General features: G+C 42.1%; 1 protein-coding gene across 2 annotated transcripts in view; it reads right to left on the minus strand.

The window, feature by feature from the left end:
• NRG3 (neuregulin 3) overlaps positions 1–25,046 on the minus strand; it is a 660,520-nt gene that overhangs the window by 170,145 nt on the left and 465,329 nt on the right. For both annotated transcript variants that reach the window (XM_072130473.1, XM_072130472.1), the window contains exon 3: positions 16,428–16,501. In XM_072130473.1, the coding sequence (XP_071986574.1) occupies positions 16,428–16,501 (74 nt within the window). The remainder of the gene's footprint in view (positions 1–16,427; positions 16,502–25,046) is intronic.

Genomic DNA, 25,046 nt, shown 5'->3' on the forward strand with positions numbered 1-25,046 from the left:
CTTGGCTAGAAAATAGCCATAGGAGAATACAAAGAGCTTACTTACGCATACAGTAGCGTTCTATATATTTGATTTCTGGTTGATCTGCTGGTGGCTGTACTTTCTGCAGTGCATGTACTAGCCAATTCTGAGCAATTTGTAGTGAGACTTGCGACCGCTGTGTTCTGCGCTTAGTGACGCACATATCCATAGCAAAGACCGAAGTGGGAAAATTTAGTAGGGGTTGGATTTCAATTAGGCACTAACTCAGTGTCATCTCATCTGGCATAGTAGTGTGCTTTGATACTTGGCTAGAAAATAGCCATAGGAGAATACAAAGAGCTTACTTACGCATACAGTAGCGTTCTATATATTTGATTTCTGGTTGATCTGCTGGTGGCTGTACTTTCTGCAGTGCATGTACTAGCCAATTCTGAGCAATTTGTAGTGAGACTTGCGACCGCTGTGTTCTGCGCTTAGTGACGCACATATCCATAGCAAAGACCGAAGTGGGAAAATTTAGTAGGGGTTGGATTTCAATTAGGCACTAACTCAGTGTCATCTCATCTGGCATAGTAGTGTGCTTTGATACTTGGCTAGAAAATAGCCATAGGAGAATACAAAGAGCTTACTTACGCATACAGTAGCGTTCTATATATTTGATTTCTGGTTGATCTGCTGGTGGCTGTACTTTCTGCAGTGCATGTACTAGCCAATTCTGAGCAATTTGTAGTGAGACTTGCGACCGCTGTGTTCTGCGCTTAGTGACGCACATATCCATAGCAAAGACCGAAGTGGGAAAATTTAGTAGGGGTTGGATTTCAATTAGGCACTAACTCAGTGTCATCTCATCTGGCATAGTAGTGTGCTTTGATACTTGGCTAGAAAATAGCCATAGGAGAATACAAAGAGCTTACTTACGCATACAGTAGCGTTCTATATATTTGATTTCTGGTTGATCTGCTGGTGGCTGTACTTTCTGCAGTGCATGTACTAGCCAATTCTGAGCAATTTGTAGTGAGACTTGCGACCGCTGTGTTCTGCGCTTAGTGACGCACATATCCATAGCAAAGACCGAAGTGGGAAAATTTAGTAGGGGTTGGATTTCAATTAGGCACTAACTCAGTGTCATCTCATCTGGCATAGTAGTGTGCTTTGATACTTGGCTAGAAAATAGCCATAGCAATAGGATAGCATTGTTTGGTTTTAAAAACTCAAAAAAAAACAAAAAACACAAAAAAAAAAAAAAAAACACAAAAAAAAACACAAAAAAGTAAAAAAAAAAATAAAGTTATAACTCTCATTTTAAAAATGTTTAACCCGAGGGCTAGGGGTAGAGGACGAGGGCGGGGACGTGGGCGTCCAACTACTGCAGGGGTCAGAGGCCGTGGTCCTGGGCGGGGTGAGACACCACCTGCTGATGAGGGAGCAGGGGAACGCCGCAGAGCTACACTCCCTAGGTTCATGTCTGAAGTTACTGGGACTCGTGGTAGAGCACTGTTGAGGCCAGAACAGTGCGAACAGGTGATGTCGTGGATTGCTGACAATGCTTCGAGCAATTTGTCCACCACCAGTCAGTCTTCCACGCAGTCCACCCATGTCACCGAAATCGTCACTCCTCCAGCTCCTGCACCTCAGCCTCCTCCCCCCCAGTCTGCCCCCTCCCAGGAAAATTTGGCATTTGAACCGGCATACTCTGAGGAACTGTTTTCTGGACCCTTCCCACAGTCACAAACCACTTGTCCGGTTGCTGCTGAGCAATTTTCCGATGCCCAGGTTTTCCAACAGTCACAGTCTGTGGGTGATGATGACCTTCTTGACGTAGTGGAAGTGTGTAAAGAGGTGTCCGACGATGAGGAGACACGGTTGTCAGACAGTGGGGAAGTTGTTGTCAGGGCAGGAAGTCCGAGGGGGGAGCAGACTGAGGGATCGGAGGATGATGAGGTGACAGACCCAAGCTGGGTTGAGAGGCCGGGTGAACACAGTGCTTCTGAGACGGAGGAGAGTCCTCGACCAGAACAGGTTGGAAGAGGCAGTGGTGGGGCCAGACGGAGAGGCAGGGCCAGAGCTGGTGCATCAGCGCCAAATGTGTCAACTAGTGAAGCTCCCGTGGCGAGGGCTCCTGCGGCGAGGGCTAGATCTTCAGAAGTCTGGAGGTTCTTTAAGGAAACACCGGATGACCGACGGACTGTGGTGTGCAACATTTGCCAAACCAGGCTCAGCAGGGGTTCCACCACTACTAGCTTAACTACCACCAGTATGCGCAGGCATATGAATGCTAAACACCCCACTCAGTGGCAACAAGCCCGTTCACCTCCGGCCGTGCACACCACTGCTCCTTCCCCTGTGTCAGCTGCTAGTCAGCCCCCTGCCCAGGACCCTGCCACAAAAACCCCATCGTCGCCTCCACGATCCTCCACAGCATCCACCAGCGTTCAGCTCTCCATACCCCAGACGCTGGAGCGGAAACGCAAATATAGTGCAACCCACCCGCACGCCCAAGCCCTTAATGTGCACATCTCCAGATTGCTTAGCCTGGAGATGCTGCCCTATAGGCTAGTAGAGACCGAGGCCTTTCGCAACCTCATGGCGGCGGCCGCCCCTCGGTATTCGGTCCCCAGCCGCCACTACTTTTCCCGATGTGCCGTCCCAGCCCTGCACCAGCACGTGTCAGACAACATCATCCGTGCCCTGACCAACGCCGTTTCTGACAAGGTCCACCTGACCACGGACACGTGGACGAGTGCTGCCGGGCAGGGCCACTATATATCGCTGACGGCACATTGGGTTAACTTGGTGGAGGCTGGGACCGAGTCTGACACTGGGGCTGCTCATATACTGCCGACGCCGAGGATTGCGGGGCCTACCTCGGTCCAGGTGTTTCAGGCCTACTATGCCTCCTCCTCCTCCCACCCCTCCTCCACCTCCTCCTCCGAACTACCATCCGTGGGCACGGCGCCATCAGTCGGTAGCTCTAGGCACAGCAGCAGTGCCGTCGCTAAGCGACAGCAGGCGGTGCTCAAACTGCTGAGCCTAGGCGACAAAAGGCACACCGCCCAAGAGCTATTACAGGGCATCACGGCGCAGACTGATCTGTGGCTGGCACCGCTGAACCTCAAGCCGGGAATGGTTGTGTGTGACAACGGCCGTAACCTGGTGGCGGCTCTGCAACTCGGCAGACTGACACATGTGCCATGCCTGGCCCATGTGTTAAATCTGATAGTTCAGCGTTTCCTCAAGACATACCCCAATCTGTCTGATTTGCTCACGAAGGTGCGCCGCATCTGTGCGCATTTCAGGAAGTCCAGCCCAGATGCTGCCACTCTCAGGGCAGCGCAGCGCCGCCTCCAACTGCCCGCTCACCGACTGTTGTGCGACGTGCCCACGAGGTGGAATTCAACACTGACCATGTTATCCAGAGTTTACCAGCAGCGCAGAGCGATTGTAGACTGCCAGATGTCAACTTCCACCAGAACTGGTAGTCAGGTCAGTCAGCTTCCTCAAGTCTACAATGAGGAGTGGACGTGGATGTCTGATATCTGTCAGGTGCTGAGTAACTTTGAGGAGTCAACACAGATGGTCAGTGGCGATGCCGCCATCATCAGCCTCACCATCCCGCTGCTTGGCCTGTTGAAAAACTCTCTGGTCAGCATGAAGTCGGAAGCTTTGCGCTCGTCACAAGAGACAGGGGAAGAATATTCCCTTGTTGATAGCCAAAGCACCCTCAGGTCTGTTTCTCAGCGCATATCGGAGGAGGTGGAGGTGGAGGAGGATGAGGAGGAAGAGGAGGAGAATGTTGGTGAGACACAAGAGGGGACCATTGTTGAGTCCTTTACTGTTCAGCGTGTATGGGCAGAAGAAGAGGAGTTGGAGGAGGAGGAAATGGACAGTCAGGCCAGTGAGGGGAGTGAATTCTTACGCGTTGGTACTCTGGCGCATATGGCAGATTTCATGCTAGGCTGCCTATCCCGTGACCCTCGCGTTCAAAGAATTTATTCCAGCACCGATTACTGGGTGTTCACTCTCCTGGACCCACGGTACAAGCAAAATCTTTCCACTCTCATCCCTGCAGAGGAAAGGAGTGTGAGAATGCATGAATACCAGCAGGCCCTGGTGCACAAGCTGAAACAGTATTTCCCTTCTGACAGCGCTAGCGGCAGAGTGCGTAGTTCTGCGGGACAAGTAGCGAGGGAGAGTAGGCGAGCAGGCAGCTTGTCCAGCACTGGCAAGGGTACGCTTTACAAGGCTTTTGCCAGCTTTATGTCACCCCAGCAAGACACTGTCACCTGTCCCCAGTCTCGGCAGAGTAGGGCTGATCTTTACAGAAAGATGGTGAGGGAGTACGTAGCTGACCATACCATCGTCCTAAATGATCACACAGCTCCCTACAACTACTGGGTTTCAAAGCTGGACATGTGGCACGAACTGGCGCTGTACGCCTTGGAGGTTCTTGCCTGCCCTGCCGCTAGCGTCTTGTCCGAGCGGGTTTTCAGTGCAGCTGGTGGCATCATCACCGATAAGCGTACACGCCTGTCGACTGACAGCGCTGACAGGCTGACGCTTATTAAAATGAATAAAGGCTGGATTTCTCAGAATTTCCAATCTCCACCAGGTGAAGGAAGCTCAACCTGAATAATTGATCCACTCCTCCTCCTCCTCATTTTCCTCCTTCTCCTCCTCTTTGTACAGTAAAGCAGAGGAAAATGGCTATTTTTTGACAGGGCCCACTGGCTCTTGCTATAGTACTTCATGCATTTAATTTTTCTGGAGGGCCACCTACCCGGTCCTCTGTTTGAAACAATTTTTGTGAGTGCCACATACAGGCACTCAATCTATTCCATTTTACTGGAGGGCCACCTACCTGCTCCTCTGGTTTGAAACATTTTTGGGACTGCCACATACAGGCACTCAATCTATTCCATTTTACTGGAGGGCCACCTACCTGCTCCTCTGGTTTGAAAAATTTTTGGGACTGCCACATACAGGCACTCAATCTATTCCATTTTACTGCAGGGCCACCTACCTGCTCCTCTGGTTTGAAACATTTTTGGGACTGCCACATACAGGCACTCAATCTATTCCATTTTACTGGAGGGCCACCTACCTGCTCCTCTGGTTTGAAAAATGTTTGGGACTGCCACATACAGGCACTATCCAAATTAAATTGTCTCCATAGCAGCCTCCACACGTTGTCTCCATTGCTACCTCCAAAAGTCGTCCATATAGCTGCCTCCATACATCGTCCCTTTATCAAACGAGGTGTGTCAGGCAGAAATTTGGGTTGTTTTCATGGATTCCACATCAAAGTTGTTAACTTTGTCGCCACCCTGCTGTGTTATCCACAAAATATACTGGCAAACTTTTACCATTTAGGGATATTATTTCAGCGCTTCTTGCGCATCTGTTTACATTCCCCTCACCCGGCATATCCTAAACTTATAAGAACGCTACTACACTTGATCTTATACAAAAGGTTCTTAGAAGTGCTGTTTGGGGAGTAGCCTAGAGACAGGGGCTTGAATTGGCGAAAGCTCGCCTGGCAGCGGAGCGCCAGCTCCATGCGCATCATGCGCTTCTTGCGCATCTGTTTACATTCCCCTCACCCGGCATATCCTAAACTTATAAGAACGCTACTACACTTGATCTTATACAAAAGGTTCTTAGAAGTGCTGTTTGGGGAGTAGCCTAGAGACAGGGGCTTGAATTGGCGAAAGCTCGCCTGGCAGCGGAGCGCCAGCTCCATGCGCATCATGCGCTTCTTGCGCATCTGTTTACATTCCCCTCACCCGCCATATCCCAAACTTATAAGAACGCTACTACACTTAACTTGGTGCAGGCTGGGACCGAGTCTGACCCTGGGGCTGGTCATATACTGCCGACGCAGAGAATTGCGGGGCCTACCTCGGTCCAGGTCTCAAAGGCCTACTATACCTCCTCCCACCCCTCCTCCACCTCCTCCGAATTACCATCCGTGGGCATGGCGCCATCAGTCGGTAGCTCTAGGCACAGCAGCAGTGCCGTCGCTAAGCGACAGCAGGCGGTGCTGAAACTGCTGAGCCTAGGCGATAAAAGGCACACCGCCCAAGAGCTATTACAGGGCATTCCACATCAAAGTTGTTAACTTTGTCGCCACCCTGCTGTGTAATCCACAAAATATACTTGCAAACTTTTACCATTTAGGGATATTATTTCAGCGCTTCTTGCGCATCTGTTTACATTCCCCTCACCCGCCATATCCTAAACTTATAAGAACGCTACTACACTTGATCTTATACAAAAGGTTCTTAGAAGTGCTGTTTGGGGAGTAGCCTAGAGACAGGGGCTTGGATTGGCAAAAGCTCGCCTGGCTGCAGAGCGCCAGCTCCATCCCAAGATCCAACTAACATAGTTGCAGCACCTTTAATCTACTACTAGTTCACTGCCTCCATAATAATAATAATAATAATCTTTATTTATATAGCGTCATCATATTCTGTAGCGCTTTACAAATCATAGGAAACAAATACAAATGTAATGTAACAGAGCACAACATTTGTATGGAACAACAGGAGTGAGGTCCCTGCTCGCCAGAGCTTACGGTTTATGAAGATGATGGGGTAACACGAGGTAAAAGAATATTTAATGGTCAAGCCATTCTTCTTAGGGAATAGAAAAAAATATAATAAATGGAATTGCTGTCGCTTGAACCACTCAGCCGTCATCTTATATACCAGGTCCAGGGTGAATGGGACTGCAGAGAAGTCTGGTGCCTCTTGGTTGCTGGATAACAGATGGGAGGACGACACAGGACGGGTTAGTAGAAGAGTTAAAACTTCATGCAGTTAATGAGTGTTATAGGCTTGCCTAAAGAAATGGGTTTTAAGAGCACGTTTGAAACTTTGGAGGTTAGGTATTAGTCTGATAGTCCAGGGCAGAGCATTCCATAGAATTGGTGCAGCTCTAGAGAAGTCTTGGAGACGCGAGTGGGAGGTCCGCACTAGGGTAGAGGTTAATCTAAGATCACTGGCGGATCTAAGAGCACGGGTTGGGCGATAGACTGAGATAAGAGAGGAGAGGTAGGGGGGTGCAGCATTATACAGAGCTTTATGGATGAGGGTTATTATTATTTTAAACTGTATTCGAAAGGAGACTGGCAGCCAGTGCAGCGACTGGCATGAACTGTAAGCATACATGGTCCCCTTATCAAACGAGCTGTGTCAGGCAGAATTTTGGGTTGTTTTCATGGCTTCCATGTTAACTTTGTCGCCACCCTGCTGTGTAATCCACAAAATATACTGGCAAACTTTTATCATGTACCGATATTATTTGAGCGCTTCTTGCTCACCTCCTTTGGTTCCTCTCTGACACCCATTGGTTTGAAGCCTGAGTCCAATTAGGGTATGTCGCCATGCCACTCTCTAGCCTGCTGCCGCTGCCTCTGCCTCTGCATGCCGTCCCCTATAGTGTCAGGGTCAATTATTGGATGTTTTACATGCTATCTAGCTTCATTCTGTCACTCTGTCATGGCCATGCTGTTGCCCATAATTTCGGCATAATGGTGCGATTAAGCAGCCTCAGAGGCATCCATGCATGCTGCCCCTGCTGTTTCCTGTCCATTTCCGTGGTGTTTCCATCCTTTTCTGAGGTTCCCAGGTGTTTGGCCAAGCTTCCCTGTGCAGAGCCTTGGTCCCCTTGAAAAATGCTCGAGTCTCCCATTGACTTCAATGGGGTTCGTTATTCGAGACGAGCACTCGAGCATCGGGAAAAGTTCGTCTCGAATAACGAGTACCCGAGCATTTTAGTGTTCGCTCATCTCTAGTCTTAACAACTATGCTGGAATGCAACATATTTTCTCTTCACTCTCCATGAAATATGAAGTTCTTGTGGATATTTTCAGAGCCAATAGAGACACATAAATCTGTTCAAATACAATTGCTTCACTACAAGATATGAACAGTCATTGGGGGTTAAAGAATCAGCAGTATGTAAATGTCTCAAATAAAAAGGAAGACTTGTTGAATTGCTCTTTATAGACTTCGGTATAGTCTATATACATATCTTAATCGTTTCTATCAACCAGTATGACATTAAAAGTTCCTATACACACCCAACAAATTTAGTTGAAGCAGCCGGCTACTATGTGTGAATAGGAGTCTTAACACTCTTCAAACAGTTGGTGCCTAGGGGAGGAAGCTCCCGGTAGAGTAAAATTTAAGATGACCTGCACATAAGAATTTTGTGCCCTGTTCACCAATTTTGCTCTAACTGGGGAATACCTTGGAAATCCTTGGCCTGATGGATTTATTTTGTAGATATAGAAGGACAGTGGGGGATATTTATCAGGACCTCTACGCACCGCCAGTGGCGCAGAGGCCCTGAAATAATCGCAAATGCTAGCTTATTGGTAGCTTTTGTGATTATTTTCCCCAATCCACCACCTTCACGCCAGTGGAGGTCTGCACAGAGTGACTACTAACGCCGCTGTCTCGCTAAGCCCCTGTGCCACTGCTTACTTGGACCTGTGAAGCCACAGTAGCAACTTTCTGCCTGCTTCGCTGCCTGACACGTAAGCAGACACCCTCCTCTCCTGACGATGATGATGTATCCCTGGCTTCACTCAGCTCCCAAGTGGGATCAGCTACATCATAATTAATTTGTGTTCCCTTGTCATCGCTATTATCCTCTCAGTTTGCACAGCTCTACTACTTTCAAGTGCAACATAACCTCCCATGCCACTCTACACATCACAACTTTCCTGCATACTGCACAAAGCAGCGAATGTCTGCCCCACCTCTTCACTGCCAAGCAGCTGCTTACTGTCCTCAAAGATTTCAATATTCACTGTATAGTGGTACTGAGCCATGCCAACTAAAGGTTGAATCTGACGAACCCACGGTCTACTGGCTATGGTTGTCAGATGTCATTTGGGATGAAGTGGATGACTTAATCAACCAATTGACAACCTTTGCGGCAGAGCCACCCCTGCCGCAAACTCCCCTTACTGTGCTGCAACCTATGCCTGCTCCCACTGCCACCTCTCTGTCTGACATATTGTTTAATCAACTATGTTTATATGGCTTGGACCTACCAAAAAAAACTTGAAATTTTGGGAATACAAAAGAACAAGAACTGACACGCTGGAATAGGACCAAAAATCAGTGCTGCAACTATGTGGATTTTACTCTGATGTCTTGCTATTATCTAAAGCAACAAAAAAGACCAGCAATTTGGGTTGTATAGATCCCCAATAAGGACACCCTGGACTAGGATCAAAAATCACTTCAGAAACTATGTGGATTTTACCCAGATTTCTTCCTATTCACTTCATTAACAAAAAAAATGCAATTTGGGGTATACAGAGAGAAAGGAGAAAAAAAAAACCTTTGTTCCCACGAATCACCGTAAACTTCGGATTTGTGACGAATCGAGTTTTCACGATTTGCCCATCTCTATATATTTAGCATTCTAAACAGCATATACACAATTCGCAACATGTTGGGGTACCATATCATAAAAAACCCTGTAAAAAACTATGAAGTTAAATTGAGTGGCCTAAGCCTGCCAACTGAATATGGGTCTATGGGCGGGGGGGGGGGGGGATATCAGTTATTTTAATAATGTCAGAATATTTTACATTTAAAGGCCGGTGGTGTTTTTTTATGATTTGCCTGCTGATTTTAGTGGCCAAGATACAGAAGCAGCATTAGGGGGCAGGGGACTCGAGTTGAGTTTTCATACCAGCGCGCATCAGTCTTTATGTGAAGTCCTACCGCCTATAAGACAGGAACTTAGAAAAGATTAAATACTTGTATTTGAAATTTTAATTTTTTTTGTTTAGTCATAAGGTATAAAAACAAAATAAAGGCCTGAAAGTGAACATTGGTAATTTAATATTTAAATCCCAAAAAATATCTCCAATGTGTGTACTGCCTGTGCTCAAGAAAATAAGTAGGTTGTGAATAGCTTGCCTCCTTAGCTTAAATGACAACATTCAATAGAAAGTTATGGGCCACAATTTGTTTTTGTGATTATAGATAGAGCAAAGTAAAGGTCATCTATTCATAATCTACCTGAAAGACAGCAGGAAACACCATGTCTTGGCTTTTAACAAGTGATTTTAAGCAGATGTCCTATTTCAAGCATCAGAAGTTATGCAGTTAATCTCTACCCAGCATAATTAATTAGGTAAAATCATCTTTGATTGCTAGCACTTTTGTGACACTTAAGGTCCTCGACACAGCATGAAATGTTAGTTGTTATGAGAGAAATTTTACTATAAGCCACTGGTCTGGCCACAGAGCATTGCAAGATCTTTAATTGTAATTTGAAATATTAAAAAAGCTATTTCCAAACTTTTATACAAATATTAGGTTTAGGCTGTGTGCAGCCTGTGAAAACCCGCCCTTACTGTAGGACCGACAATGTAGTGACAGTCAGGCTAGCAGATTGGAAGTCGTTGCATCATATTTTGGGGTAATGCAAGGGCTCCCCTTCTGTACAAGTTGTGCAGTCCATGGGTCAGACCAACATAGTTGCCTATTTTCACTTGCTGATTGCGTGCATTCAGACTTAGAGTACATTCATACGAAAGGAGCTCATCATATGCCCGCTCAGCCATTCATGAAACATCCTGAATAGGAAGAGGGGTGACCCTTCTCCATAGGAGATAATTCCGCTAAGTCAAAGATAGAGCATACTCTATGGGTGAGGAATGGTGACTTGTGATCATCTTACTGAGCCCGGGTGCCATGGCGGTCTATGGGACATGTACACTCACTTTATTAGGTACACCATGCTAGTAACGGGTTGGACCCCCTTTTGCCTTCAGAACTGCCTCAATTCTTCGTGGCATAGATTCAACAAGGTCCTGGAAGCATTCCTCAGAGATTTTGGTCCATATTGACATGATGGCATCACACAGTTGCCGCAGATTTGTCGGCTGCACATCCATGATGCGAATCTCCCGTTCCACCACATCCCAAAGATGCTCTATTGGATTGAGATCTGGTGACTGTGGAGGCCATTTGAGTACAGTGAACTCATTGTCATGTTCAAGAAACCAGTCTGAGATGATTCCAGCTTTATGACATGGCGCATTATCCTGCTGAAAGTAGCCATCAGATGTTGGGTACATTGTGGTCATAAAGGGATGGACATGGTCAGCAACAATACTCAGGCTGTGGCGTTGCAACGATGCTCAATTGGTACCAAGGGGCCCAAAGAGTGGCAAGAAAATATTCCCCACACCATGACACCACCACCACCAGCCAAAACCGTTGATACAAGGCAGGATGGATCCATGCTTTCATGTTGTTGACGGCAAATTCTGACCCTACCATCCGCATGTCGCAGCAGAAATCGAGACTCATCAGACCAGGCAACGTTTTTCCAATCTTCTACTGTCCAATTTCGATGAGCTTGTGCAAATTGTAGCCTCAGTTTCCTGTTCTTAGCTGAAAGTAGTGGCACCCGGTGTGGTCTTCTGCTGCTGTAGCCCATCTGCCTCAAAGTTCGACGTACTGTGCGTTCAGAGATGCTCTTCTGCCTACCTTGGTTGTAATGGGTGGCGATTTGAGTCACTGTTGCCTTTCTATCAGCTCGAACCAGTCTGCCCATTCACCTCTGACCTCTGGCATCAACAAGGCATTTCCGCCCACAGAACTGCCGCTCACTGGATGTTTTTTCTTTTTCGGACCATTCTCTGTAAACCTTAAAGATGGTTGTGCCTGAAAATCCCAGTAGATCAACAGTTTCTGAAATACTCAGACCAGCCCTTCTGACACCAACAACCATGCCACGTTCAAAGGCACTCAAATCACCTTTCTTCCCCATACTGATTCTCGGTTTGAAATGCAGGAGATTGTCTTGACCATGTCTACATGCCTAAATGCACTAAATTGCCGCCATGTGATTGGCTGATTAGAAATTAAATGTTAACGAGCAGTTGGACAGGTGTACCTAATAAAGTGGCCGGTAAGTGTATATCCGAACACAAATTTCCGTCCATATATACTTGTCCCTGGCGGTCGTGTGAATGCAGCCTTACTGTGAATGGTGTGCCATTCTTTCTATGAATATTATGTCTAAGATTTCAGAAATGTATGATAAATATACACTTTACTGTATGTTATCTATAGTATCATCTTAAACTTTCTTGTTACTGATTACATACAGTGGTCATGGCAATGGTGCTCTCATTCATTGGACCCAGGTGCCACCAGTTTATAATGGACAGAATCATCTGATTTCAAATCCATCTATTGGAGGAGATTCGGTCATTAGGCCAGTACAGAGTAGAACTGAACAGCTCTCTCTGCTGCAAAAATTAATCACGTGGGGGGGGGTTCAATTGGGGATCTGGGGCGGTGTCGGTGGGACTGATATATCAATTTACTAAAAGCAGCTTCAATTTGAACATGAGTACTGGCCCTCTACCGGTTCCAATTGGTAAAACGTGGCCATCTCTGGTGAGTCACGTTTTGAGCTCCAAGGAACAGTCAAAAGTTGGTGTGTTAGGTATGAAACCTCACAGTTTCAAGGCCAGCAACAGTAGATGTAGATAAGCTGGTGGTGGAACAAAATGATTGTGGAGAATGTTTTCTCAGAATCGCCCTATTTGACATTTGGGAGGCACTTTAAACAATTTGGGTATTTATCTTTGCAGATCATGTGTACCCATTTATACTGAGTTTTCTGGGACAATGGTATCTTGCAACATAGCAATTTGACATATCATACAACCTTTATTGTTCACAAATAACCCATCACCCCTCAGCAGTGGATTGATCCAGATACATCTTCCATCTATCTGCTCAATAACCATGTGGATCATACACCAAGTTCAACCAGATTCTGCATTAAAAGCTGTCACATGAATTGGCAATAAAAATGTACTATGTCTACAACATAAATCATATAGTCTTTGGCCAGCACAACATGTCCATTGCTTGTTTCTTATACTTCTCCTATTACAGTATATCCCTTGTGAATTCTACTATTGAAAGCTGATAGGCAGCATACCTTGATATTTGCTTTGCATGACAGATGCAGCAGGTTATTCTTGGTTTTATTTATTTATCCCAAAGGATCAGAGAAGTGTTATCATCAGGTGTTTGGTTTCTAATGACAGTCTCATCCTTTGCTCTTTTGCCAATATCGCTGTTTATCTGCTGTGACCCTGGATACCCCTCTCTTAATCCCTCCTGTGAATGCATTTATCACCTTGGAATTGGAAGCAGACTCTATTTCCTATCAAATTCTTAACAGCTCAGATTTTAACTTTCAAGTTATAATATGAGTTTTAGCATTAGGAGTAGCAGTATTGATGTTAGTGGTATTGTAATCATAGTTATCCAGTCTATTTTGCTCTTTGTTTCATATACTGGCCATGTAAAAGCACTACTGGAGCTATGATTGGCCATTCTAAACCTTTCACAGAGGCAGGGAAATTATCACAAATAGCTCCATGCTGTAGCTTCAAACAATTTTATTTCATGTTTAAATTATCAATAGCAGCCTTATTTTGAAAAATGGCAGTTTAAAGGGATGTTCCATTTTCGGAAAATGAATGTCATTGTCTGTATCATGAGATGTTACAATTTTCCAATATACTTTCTGTAGCTCAAGGATTTCTAAATCTCTGCTTACTGTTATTCTTTAGAAATCTTTTATGTTTAGTTCCAGCGTACAGAAATCTGTCCACGGTCATGTGATGTCACACAGGTGCACAACTCATATCACAGAGAGTAATCAGAGCAGTGCACCTGTGGGTCATCACATTTATCCTCTGAATATAAACGTAGAAGTTTTCTATAGAATTACAGCAAGCAGAGATCTAAAAACCTGTAAGGCATTCATAAAGTATACACTGTATATTTGAAAATTGTATGACTTTTCTATTAAAAACAATACTATTTATTGGCTGAAATGGGAACATCCTTTTAAAAATGTATCACTCCCTGTTGTTCAGGATTCTGAGCCAACTTCTTAATGACATAACAAATTAAATCTGGTGTAGTAACTGAAGCTTTCTAAGCTGAACCTGAACTTCTTGGGGAGTAAAACATAACGTAAATTGGGTTGTCTTAGTTTATACCACTGCCTCCCAAGTGAGGAGGTTTACCTAATTTCCTGCAAAGGGACGATGTGACACCACCATCACAAAGCCTGTCTAAACTATGCCTGGAAAGGGTTTAACATTCTATTCCCCAAACAATGGAGAGAAAGCGGAAGTGTTTGGACGGTAGCTGTCCCACAATACATCATGCCCAGCTGCCACTACTTTTCTGTGCAGGCCTTCCACGCCCAGCACCAACAGGTTGTGGAGGAAATAAGAAGTGCCTTATGCAATGCCATTAGTCGCAATTTGCACATCACAACTGATATGTGGACAAGTAAGCATGGGCAGGGACATTTCATTTCTTTATCTGCCCACTGGGTTAATGTAGTGGCAGCTGGGCCCAAGTCATAAATCTCTGGAGTGCACATTACTTCCAACATTGAGGATTTCAGGACATCACTCTTGCCGCCTCCTCCTCTTCACTCAGCTTCCTCTACTCCTGCCGCCTCCTCCTCCTACTCAGCTTCCTCTACTCCTGCCTCACCAGTTTCAGCACAGCCATGGCTAAACGCAACAGTTTTGGCATCAACCATGTGGAAACGCTTCTGTCTAGGCAAATGCTTACAAAGCACCTCAAGTATTGAAAAATTCCCTCCCAACCTCCAAAATAACTTCATGGATCAACTGAAACTTTTTTAAAATTTTTTTAAAGAAATCTACAAATTTTTGGGAAAACACCAAGCTTTTTTTCACAAAACCGAAACAATTTACAAAAACATTAACAAAACCCATTTCTTTCAGATCAATTTCCCTGTTTGAGCAAGCCTAAAATGGGTCTGAATACCCACTGCGACTTTTATGACAGAGAGAGGAAGGACCTAGTTTTTTCCATTGTATTTTTTATGGCAGTGAGAGAAAGGAGAACTAGTGGCAATTATTGGGTAGCCATCATGCTGGATCCATGCTATAAATATAAAATAATCTCCTTAATTCCATTACTGCAGCTCATGATAAATATTAAATCATGTTCTAGTGTTGGTGTTCTCATTTGACATGGCTCAGATGCAGTTACAGAGCACAAGCATCATTTATTACAGCCTCCCTGAAAATGTTGATTTATTAAGTCTTCACCAGCTATCTTTTATTATATTTCGTGTAGATTTGATAAAATCTCAATGGAGACAGACCACTATTCAAGGGCCAAATCTGTTTTACTAATGATGGAGAAACATGCAAGTTGTGCCATTGATGTACTGAATAGCTGTAGCTCTAAACTCTTTTTAGCTCAGAGGTTATCGGCCACTGATGAATTTTTATTTCCCACCCAGAAAATGGCATGCAAACATTTGATCTAGTTATCACTGCATGACAGACGCACCTTTACAATCAAGGTATTACTGGACGCCATTGACTAAAAACATTAATCATGCAAATATTAGCGTGCACTATTCATGAACAACAAAACATTTTTGATCCCCATATTAAAGCACAATAAACACTTTGATGAACACTTCTATAATCCATTGATGATTTATGATAGTTTTGTAGTTTACTACTAAAGAGAGACAGGACCTTCAAGATCTTACTGGATGATGCAGTAAATGTTAATATACCTGTCTGGTCTTTGCAAGTGTTGCTGCATAATCCTTTATAATCAGTAACAATATCCATGCACTGTAGCAGCCTAATTCAGTTAATCAATGTGCATTAATAAGGGCAATTATTTCAGATTTCTACCTGTCCCTAAAAACAAGAGCCTCTTCTATACACCAAAGTGCCCTGAAAAGAAAAAGTGCTGGTTTTTCAGAACTTTCTTCCTAGCTGACTGACCCTATGATGAGCAGCAAGATCTTCCTAGCTGTATCTACTATGTGTAATGGCATCTGTACATGTGAAAAGTCACATGTCCTGCCCTTCCAATAAGAGCCATGCCTACAAAGGACATGCCTGTGGTTGCTAAGGGTCTGTAAGCTGCTTGATTATCTACTTTGATTTCCTACTTCAACAGCTGGGCGCTTTTACCTGAACACAAACCCGGATCCTGAACAACAGCGGTCTTTGGGTTTGTGGGCACCAAACCTGCCAAATTTAATACAGACCAGAATAGTGTGCTTTGGGTTCATTCATCAGTACTGAAAATTCATTAAAAAAATATTATTTGGGGACTATCATGTTCAAGTACACCTCTCTGTAAGGGGCACAGTACAGTAAGTTATATGGTAGATATATCTTGATCTTGAATTCCCCTGCATAGAGGGCATAATTGTAATCATGCCACAGTCTTGGATAACAGATTTTTATATACCAAAATAAATGCTGTCAACTAAATCTGCCCTCCTGAAAACAAAATACTGATACAATATTAATAGTTTAGTTGTGTGGAAAAACTAAATAGAAAATGTGAACTTACTTGGATCAGAAAGCACAGAATCAGTTTTCGGCAAGAACTGGTCACACCGTACACCATGGTAGCCCTCTTTGCATCTGAACGAAAATGACAAAAACACTGTTTTATAATAAACCACATAATCTGTGACATTTTTATCATTATCATTCTCATACTGATTCGCATGGTACTTGAGTGCATTAAGTAAACCCCCACCCACTGCATGCACCAGATATACCTAGACTCTGCCCACTCATACTCACTTGGCATGGATATAGTGTAAGTGGATATAAGTAAGTGGATATAGTCACAATTCCTAGTTTTTGCCAGGATTTATGACCATTTCAAGCTTGAAAACTGGCATACAAGCTAAGATAAGTCTCCCCTATTGTTGTAATTTGACATATTTTGAACATATTTATGTGTAAAAAAAACCTTTGATTGTATTGTTTTATAGCAATAGTGCCAATGTGAATAGTAAGCTTAATTTAGTAAAGCAACTTTTCTGTGTTGTATGTGTTTTTCTACTTCTTCTTTCGCTTGTAGTAAGTAGTGTTTCTAAAGTTCCATACACATCATAGAATTAAGGAAAGATTGACTTTATCAGGCTCACTGAGGTGTCCACGAAGTCGGAGACATAAAACTGATTTACACACACTGCTTAAATAAGGAATAAGGCAGGGAATAATAATGCCATAGAAATGCATTTCTTAAATAAATTATAGTACACTACTCCAATATTGATGTGCGATTTAAGGACAATGTTGAAGAAAAAAACCTTAAGTGATTTTACATATTTTACTTTCATTTCATTCTGTCATCTAAGGTGCAAAATTGTGTGTTGATTCATTACTTTATATATTTTGCAATGAACAGTTTTTATGATACATATCAACTACACACATAAAATATAACATCAAGACTGCATGCAATTGCCACTTAGAAAAGCCTAGGACAGTGGTGGCGAACCTATGGCACGGGTGCCAGAGGTGGCACTCGGAGCCCTTTCTGTGGGCACTCAGGCCATTGTCCCAATTTCACCAAACAGGACCAAATCTTCCTGCAGTCCCAAGCAACTTAAGGGATGCTGCTCTCAGCGCTATTTTAAAGCAACACTCTACTGGCTGTTTGAAACTGCAGGAGAAGTAAGGTGTTGTCTTTGGAGGTCCTCCTGCTGGACCCACCATTCTTCCTGGAGAGAAGCTACAATGATGGTCTGAATTTGCCCACCTTCTTTCAACTATATTGGTGGCCTTAGGAGAGCCAATACAATTGAATGATGTTGAAGAACTGATATCAATAAGTTACTGCTTGAAATGCCATGTTGGCACTTCCTGGTAAATAAGTGGATTTTGGTTGTAGTTTGGGCACTCGGTCTCTAAAAGGTTCGCCATCACTGGCCTAGGAAATTAGGCTGATTTATTACTAGACATACTTTGGGTGTAATTTTTTCATTTGTGCAACATTATGGTCTCAGCATGGCCTCTGAACTAAATTAATTAAAGTGAAGCATAACCCTTGAGAAATGGTCACAGAAGTCACAGATGTGCAAATATGTAAAAACTTGGCCAAGAAACACATCATTCCGGTGCACAGCTACTTCAACACAGAGTGACACTACCAGATGAATTTGTAGCAATACAGATTAACGGTTGGCAATTTAGTATCAAAAAGTTGTATCAGAATTTTAAATTTTTTGTGAAACATAAGAATTCATTGAAATAGATGCGTCATGAGAGGTGTCACCTCGTCTTCTCAAAGGTGGAATGTTACTTTTCGATTACTGAATTTAAGGTGCAAAAACAAAAAAACACACAGCATGTTTTATCAAACATAACATCTAATTACTCAAAAATAAAAAAGCAGAGAAAAAAACTGTGCTTCCTAGTGCGGGATTACCCTTAATTAAGTTTTGTATTTTTTTTAGGGGGTGCACCTTTCCAAACATCCCCTTTTTTCTGGGGTCTATCATGGACATCACAGTTGCATGGATCACCCTCTATGCTGACTATGCATAACATCTAAGCAGTTGAGTCTGTGAGTGCTTTTCACCACAGAAATCAGTCCATCTGTTATAAAATGTAACTCAACAACTTGTGAGTGAATGAACTAAAAAAAGCAATGCCTGTAGTTCACAATAAATTAACATCCTGCTTGACCGTTTGAAATGTTCCTGCCAGATATTGTCAAGCATGTGTACGTACATGCTACAGAGTTGCATAAATTTCCCAATAATCAGATCCGCACTGAACCGGTCCCAACACCTGCCACTAATTGTACATTGTAAATGTACTCCATGTGGCTGGAACTGGCTGCTTGAGTACTATTTCTGAAGCAGATACACATGATAGCAATTGCTAGGAGAGTGTAATGTTTTTTTATTTTTTTAAGTAGCAATAGTACATTACTCATATGTGTATTAGTAAAATAGGGTCCTTTGACTATGGGCTACTGAAGGGCCCTTGGACTGTTGGATACTGTAAGGCATTGTGAGTATTGGCTACTGAAGGCACCTATGAGTATGGGCACTATGATTATTTGCTTTATTTACTTGGGGCACTAGGACTACTGGCTACTGTGGGGGCACTGTTACTATATTGACCACTGTTGAGCACTGATACTAAATTGGCTACCGCGGGGGCACTGTTACTACGTTTGCTACTCTGTGGTTGCTCTTACTATATTGGATAAAGCGGGGACATAAAATGACCTCTACATAAGCAAGAGAACAGTATTAAGTTTGTGATAAGAAGGTGTAAGAGATTATGATGGAGTGAGGAAATTACATTTATTTTTTTCCTAAAAGAAACCCAAAGTGGTAGACAATTATATTTTTTATTTTTACGATTTCTCAGATGCACTTTTGAACTTTAGACACATGCCCTAACATGTCTTTAGGCAATGCAGGATAGAATAGAATTATATGAAACATATAGAGTAAGCTGATTAAAAAACCCCAGTGCACAGAAATATTTATTATATTGAGACCCTACTGTATGGCACCCACTGTATCAATTGTGTGATGTACTCAATATTTATTGGGGGGGATTTATTATTTCCAATGCAATATACCAAGTTTGTGCACCAGGATGAAATTCAGCCTGGGGTAAAATTGAGTTCTATACTGCTGCAAATTAAAGAAAATTTGTAATTCCATGGATACCCTAGGGCATGCCTTAGCTACACCTTCATATCCACTTTTCAAAAAATTGGTGTGCAGGTGATGAAAGAGGTAAAAATAATTTACTGGATGTGAGAGAAATTCATTTAAAAAAAAATGCAAAATGAAAAAGTGTATCAAAAGGAAGAAAACAGAAAATACAGGTGCTATTTATAAAATACAAGTACAAGGTCATACCATGCATGACCAAAATATTAACAGCATTTCAAAGTTTCAAATTCAAAAAGTTGAACAGAGAGACCTAATTATGTTAACATTGCACCAGTTTTATTTCATTTCCCCAAGGAGCGAAGGAGACAAAACACAAACTCCATAATTGGGAGGTTTATTGGATTTTGCGGTTAGACACCAGACATATCATAGGTCTCAATAAGTGCACTGACACTATGTATGAGTATTAGGGCTTTTTTAGTATATACAAAGAAATTATTTTACTATTACAATACACGCATCCGTGAGTCATATTGTGGTCAGATACATGATGTCCAAAACACGTAGGTTTTTTCCTGCCTTTAAATCAATTACAAGCTTGTATCTTGTGCTTTGTATGTTTTTTGCCTTGGATGGATTTTTAGAACCATGAAATAAAGGACTTTACGTTTTGTGACGAGTGCTGGATCTATCACCTCCGTTGCACCAGTTTTATACCTTCACCACACTTACCTCTTACGTAATTGATTGTAAATAGAGATGAGCGAGCACTAAAATGCTTGAGTGCTTGTTACTCAAGTCAACTTTTTCTGATGCTTGAGTGCTCGTTTTGAATAACAAACCCCATTGAAGTCAATGGGAGATTCGAGCATTTTTCAAGGGGACAAAAGGGACCAATAAAATGTGTCATTTGCAATGTGTTCCTCACACATATTGTTCTTCACATACTATTGTGAAGAACACCTTTCTGTACTCATGTCTTCTGATAAGTTAGCAGAAAAATACCACCTAAATAAAAAGAAAACCCCCTGATCCAAACCAGATTACCTACACCATGAGAGATTTTCAGTCAAACTATAGATTATTCAGCTTTAAGAGAATACCACCCATCTAGAAGACTACTTTAGAATGCAATTATTAAATGGATTCAAGTGTACAAAAATGTATGGCCAAGATATAAAACTTCAAAATGAAGTACACTACCGATTCTCTGCTTCTTCTGTTCCAGAATTGTACAGAAATGAGAAAAAAAGGAGAGACCCAGACGGGTGCTTTTGTAACCAAAAATAAATTCCTCATAGATAAGAAATTCACAGTATTTATTGGTGACTGTTAAAATCCAATGGTGACGCGTTTCGGGGAGACTCCTTCATCAGACCAAATTCTTAATCAGAAGCTGACCGCCCGAGCAGCTCAGCGCTTCCATTTTTGGTCTGATGAAGGAACCCTACCCCTATTGGATATTTAATACCGCTTATCCACAAGTGGTTACCCGGGGAGCACCCCCTTTACTCACCACATTCGGTACCGACTTTTCCTTAAGTCATCACGCGAGGCGCTGTCCTCTTCTGTTGTTGTTTTTGCTTTCTTCTCTTCTCTTCCGATGCCTGGTTCTGCAGCTAGTCTCCTAGGCACATATTACCTCAGGTAACTGCCTGGTTCCACTGCTGGTCTCCTAGGAACACAGTATCTGATTGTCTGACCAGTTATTTCCTGTGTGTCATCTATGACCAGTAGGCAAAGACTTAGATAGAACCCAGATGGCACTGGAACAGCTGAAGTTTGGGTGTGGAATGGCGAGTTTTTTTTTTTTTTATTACTTTCTCATAGCATTCTGGGTCAATTATAAAAGGCTAAACAACTCATTTATAGCTTTTCACATTTTAAGACAGATCTCCAGAAACAACTGGTAATTGCAGTCGTGATCTGGTGTTTTCCAAGCATCCAAAGGTCCCTTGTCATAAAAAGATACCAACATCAGAAATGTTAAAAATCAGAAAATGTACATCCAACATTTTGTATTGAAGCCCATGATCTTTTTGTTATGCCTTAATTATCTGTACTGTATATAGCATAAAAGTGGATTAATCAAATTAGGGATACTAGGTGTATATTTTTGTTATCTCATTGCAATTCTAAGAGTGTAAGACACCTATGTGAGATGCAGAACATGGATATAAATGGTGATGAAACAGCAAGGCGCTCATATTTCCCCTTGAGATCACGACTGACCTGAAATTTACAACTCTGTGATTGTACTTTGTGTTGTGCAGTCAGGCCTAGTGGCCTTTGACTTCTTCCCAACAGCCTTTTACAATGCTTTAATAGTCTGACAAGCCTATGACAGCTTATAGAGCCATCATCACTTCAATACACTCTATAATCCAGCATATAAAGCACAGTGTTATGGATTTAAAAGAATTAAAAAGAAAAAAAGCCCACCTTAAGGCAGCACGCTGATCTAAATGAAAATGCTTAAACCTCCCTCTGACTTGGTAATGATGCTTTTCACAATGACAAAATAACATTTTTTATCGGTTGCCCCAGCTGTTCTCCAGAAGCACACACGTGCCCATGCTTTGTCTTTATGGTTTGCTGACTTCATCCATATTCATTATCAAATAGAAAAATAAAACATTTCAAAGTCTCTCTCAATTAACTGCCCGTTCCTTCCTCCCCATAAACTAATCACAGAAATTAAAATCCTTCCTTTACTTCTTCATCTTTCCAACATTGTGATGTTGGAGTAGAATAAACCTCAACATTAATGGAGAAGTTGGAGATAATTTGATAGCTTATCCTTCTTCCCTAGAGAACTTGTGCACATCTACACTTTTTATTAATATACAATACAACCAAATCACTAACAAGAGGGAAGTTTGAAATTCTAATCCTATAGACACTATATGGACATAGGTAGGTAATTGGTTCTAGCACTTGGCTCCAACTAGGGTTTTCTTCTTCTGATGGACCATTAGTAAGTTAGAGTATTGGGTTAACTGAAAGATTTTTGCCAGTCTGGCACTGGATCTATATATGCTTACAGTATTTTGAATGAAGAAACAGTCAGAGTTCCATTTAATCACTTTACACTTACCTTCTTGTTTTTGAACCACTTACCATTCAAGCAGTTACGAGATTAAAGCTTTTGTTCATGAAAATTATATTCTAGCTAAGATAATGAAAATGTATCTATTAAACTTAAATCAATTATTATTTGGATTGGACTGTGATATAGGGGTTTATTTTAACAGCGATGTTTAGAATTTTGGCTAATTGACATCACCCTTTTGGGGTATTTGCCTTTGTCTAGATCACCACTATAGGATCATTGGTTATAGGTGAGCTCAAATCTGTGTTTTTTTTTCACATTAGTGATTTTTCACTGAACCCATTTTTGCTAATGGACACATGCTGATTGATTCTCGCTTCCTGGCTTCAGTGATTTGTTACTGATGCCTTATTGAACCATTCTTTGTCAGTTTTCACACTGAACTAATGTTGTCAGTGAACACAAAAAGAAAAAGGTTCTAGACTGACCTCTAATTAGTGAAAAAAGTATGAAAAAGCCCTTGGAAAAGAATGGTTCAGTAATGCAGTGAAAAATAAATCCAGAAAAAGAAAATCCTATCTGGAGGTGTTCATAGGCCAAAATGGGCTCAGTGAAAAATCACTGCTGTGATAAAAAAAAGCCAATCTGAGTCTACCCTAAGAGCAAGAAAAGGAGAAGTACATGGCACATTGTACGGAATATAGTCAGGAGGGTTGGATTAACGCTGCTCACCTTGTCCAATGGGATAAGCACAATAACCATGTAGGGCTTGATCACGAATCAGACAGCCTTGCTTGGGCCCCAATATAGAACTAGGCTGGGTGCAGTAACAGTTAAATGTTTAAAAAAGCCAGGTTAAGAAGGTTTATTGACAGTGGACAACATATTTCCCACAAAAATACATTGCCCACTATTTTATCAATTAATCCCCTTATGTAAAAAAAAAAAACCCTTTGCTTCAGTTCATGGACAGCGCGATGATATAGACTTCATAGACCACTATACTGATTCAAACTAATCTATCAATGCTCATGAACATGCTGTGCTGGCTGGGCCTGAGAGCAAAAAGGATTGCGAGTCACACTTGTTACTGATCCATCTTTTCCTTTTCTTACATTATCTGTCAAAACCAGAGGGGGAGCAGGGATTCCCAAACACATGGGGCATGATCTGGTGCTGCCAAAAATTGGATTGTGACTATGTGCTAATGTATCCAATGATTGTTATTTCCAAAAGCTATTGTAGTTTTTGCAGTAAGTCCAAGTATTCCTAAGAAATTACAATGCAGTTATTTCTAATTACTTATTAGTACTTTCTATCAAGTAGCTGTTTGTTTTTGATGAATAATTAGACCAATCCTAGGTTAAGTGCAATTTTTCTGTAAACCTCATGAGGTAAACTCTGTTCTGTAGTAAGTACATCTCCCGATCCCCCAATACCATTTCCATAGTAGCCTGCAGATGCAATTTTTGACGTACTGCAAAGAAAGGTCTCATTTTAAGCCTTGAGTTCATTAAGGCTTCCCAAGTAGGATGTTAAAGATCAAATAAAATCTAATACATTTTTAAAGCCAATTTGAAGTCTGAAGAGGCAACACCAAACTTCTTAAAATGGTTAGCATGTTACTAAGTATGGTTCTTACGTGGAGGGCATAAAATTAGTATCCTAATAAAGAAGAAATATTTTTAAGAAAGAAGAAACCCCAACCTTTCATCGTAATTACATTGTTTTTATTTATTTCCAGTGATTATTCTGATTATGGTAATTTTATTCACAGCTCTTGTATGGCTATGAAGCTCTGTTAAACAGAAATCTAACCTTGTCAAGTAGACTTTATTGAAAGATATCACTACGAAGGACGTTATTATAATATGGCACCTCATTCAAAAATCAAATATTCATGCTACTGTAATTGCTTGGGAAAGATCAGAAAAGCAGTTCCTCACCTAATTGATCTCACAATACTTGCTTTAGATAGGGAATTTAAATTGGATTTTGCATTTTCCAATTACCATGTTCTTTATTTCAGATGAACACCTCAAAACCATAACAGTTTTATCAAGACTGTTATACAAGATACAGTTATGAGTTTGCCCAAAGCCAAATTTTATCACAAATTTTATTGCATTGCTTGTTACTTTTCATGTTAAAACTATTTTTTATTTGAGTTAGGTCAGCACTTATTTTATAATTTATTCCTGAAAGGAAACCTGCCATCAGGAACACAGTCCTGATCATGTTTCTTTAATGGCATTGAGTGGCATCATCCACAAAAATCTACTTTGAAGTGAAATGTAAATTGGTTATATAAAGTCAAGGAAGTGGAGATCTTACAACTGATGTCAAGCTTTCCCTGCCTCAGAAAACCCCCATGACTGTAATTGACGGTCTAGAGACAACACTAACCAGATCTCCTGAAGTCAGATGCACAATGTCAATCACAGAGGAGGCATTCCGAGCTCCCCACCTCAACATTAGT

Source organism: Engystomops pustulosus, chromosome 11, assembly GCF_040894005.1.
Source record: "Engystomops pustulosus chromosome 11, aEngPut4.maternal, whole genome shotgun sequence".
Taxonomy (NCBI): domain Eukaryota; kingdom Metazoa; phylum Chordata; class Amphibia; order Anura; family Leptodactylidae; genus Engystomops; species Engystomops pustulosus.